Source organism: Nicotiana attenuata, chromosome 6, assembly GCF_001879085.1.
Source record: "Nicotiana attenuata strain UT chromosome 6, NIATTr2, whole genome shotgun sequence".
Lineage (NCBI taxonomy): Eukaryota > Viridiplantae > Streptophyta > Magnoliopsida > Solanales > Solanaceae > Nicotiana > Nicotiana attenuata.
This window is the reverse complement of record NC_031994.1, coordinates 14,712,724-14,714,938: the sequence shown is the minus strand read 5'-3', so window position 1 is coordinate 14,714,938 and position 2,215 is coordinate 14,712,724. Positions and strand designations below refer to the sequence as shown.

The 2,215-nt window shown below is 45.5% G+C and overlaps 1 protein-coding gene across 1 annotated transcript; it reads left to right on the top strand.

Moving 5' to 3' along the window:
• LOC109227651 lies at positions 1,544 to 1,936 on the top strand. Its single transcript, XM_019392850.1, has one exon. The coding sequence runs from the start codon at positions 1,544 to 1,546 to the stop codon at positions 1,934 to 1,936; it is 393 nt and encodes a 130-aa protein (XP_019248395.1).

Sequence of the window (2,215 nt, the reverse complement as noted above, 5' to 3'; positions counted from 1 at the left end):
CCATAACATCTACATAGCTTGGAATTACTCCTACAAGGCATAAAATACACAATTAGTGCAAAACACTAGCGATTAAAGCTCAAACTCAATTAAAGTGCAGTAAATTAGAGTGTAATAAGCGACTAAAATACGTAATTATAGCCTATAATCAATTTCAATGGCCACATTGGGGAGGCATCTGGGGGTTACGATGATGTTCATAGAGGTTTCAATTTTGGAGTTTGGAACGGAGGAGGAACTTCACTGCTGGATTTTGCTAAGGCGTTTGATTTGATAATTGCTAACTCGAGTTTCCCAAAGAATGGGGAGCACTTGGTTACTTTTCAAAGTTCGACAGCCAGGACTGAGATTGATTTATACTACTCAAAAAGACGGATAGAGGTCTGTGCATGGATTGCAAGGTCATCCCGAGTAAAAACCTCAAGGCCCAACATAGGCTCCTGGTCATGGATTTGGGGATTAGGAGGAAGCAAAGAAAGAAGGTTACGTATGGTCTTCTTAGGATCACGTGGAGAGCTTTGACTTAGTCTAGTGCCCATGGAGTTGGGGGATAAGCTGCTAGCTTTGGGGGCATGAATGAGTAGTGGGGACGTGAGTGGTTTGTGGACCGCGACTGCGAATTGCATTAGGGAGGCTTCTAGGGAGATATTGGGGGTCTCGAAGGGTCCTTCTAGTGGCCGCAAAGGGGACTGATGGTGGAGAACTGAGGTCCAAGGTAAAGTGGAAGCCAAGAAAGTGGCTTATTTGAAGCTTGTGGAAATCATGGACGAGGAGGAGAAGAGGACGAACATGGAGCGGTATAAGGTGGCTAAGAAGGAAGCAAAGTTAGCAGTTACTGCGGCTAAGACTGACGCATTTGACCGCTTGTATGAAGAACTTGGAGGAAAAGGAGGGGACAAGAAACTGTACAGGTTAGCCAAGTTGCGAGAAAGAAATGCCCGTGACCTAGACCAAGTAAAGTGCATCAAGGATGAGGAAAGTAGAGCGTTGTTGGACGAGGCTCTGATTCGACAGAGATGGCAGGCGTACTTCCATAAACTCCTAAATAACGAGGGGGATAAGAACATTGTGCTGGGGGGACTTAGAAAACTCTATGTTTCATCAGGACTTTGGGTATTGCAGGCGTATTAGAGTAGCGGAGGTAGAGGGAGCTATGCGTAAGATGAGCAGGGAGAGCGACCAGGCCAGACAAAATCCTGGTTGAATTCTGGAAGAGCGTGGGTAGGGTAGGCTTGGAATAGCTAACTAGGCTATTTAATGTAATTGTTAGGATGAAGAAGATGCCCGAGGAATAGATATGGAGTACGATGTTCCCGTTGTATAAGCACAAGGGGATATCCAAATTACAATAACTATCGTGGGTATCAAGATACTGACCCATACTATGAAAGTATGTGAGAGGGTGGTGGAGCTGAGGGTGAGGAGGATTGTGTCTATTTCAAAGAATCAATTCGTATTTATGTCGGGGAATTCGACTATAGAACCTATTCATCTTGTTAGGAGGTTGATGGAGTAGTACAGATAGAGGAAGAGGGATTTACATATGGTGTTCATCGACTTAGAGAAGGCTTACAATAAGGTGCCGATGGAGGTGTTGTGGAGATGTTTGGAGGCTAAAGGCATTCCTGTTGCATACATTAGGCTATTCAAGACATGTACGAAGGGTGCTAAGACCCGGGTGAAGACAGTTGGAGGGGACTCGAAACACTTCCCGGTTGTGATGTGGCTGCATCAGGGGCCAGCCCTCAGCCCATTTCTGTTTGCCCTTGCGATCGATGTGCTGACGCGCCACATTCAAGCGGAGGTGCCATGGTACATGTTGTTTGCATATGACATTGTACTGATTGACGAGACATGTTGTGGTGTTAACGAGAGGTTAGAAGTTTGGAGACAAACTTTGGAGTCTATAGATTTGAAGTTGTGCAGGACCAAATAGAATATGTGAGTGCAAGTTCAGTGGTGCAACTCAGGAAGAGGACGAAGACATGAGGCTTGATTCACAAGTCACTCCTAAGAGAGAAAGCTTCAAGTACCTTGGGTCTATTATACAAGGGAATGGGGAGATTGACGAGGATGTCACCTACCGTATTGGGACAGGATGGATGAAATGGAGGCTCGCTTCCGGTGTTTGTGTGATAAGAATGTGCTACCAAAATTTAAATGTAAGATCTATAGAGCGGCGGTCAGACCGACTATGTTGTATGGGGCTGAGTGT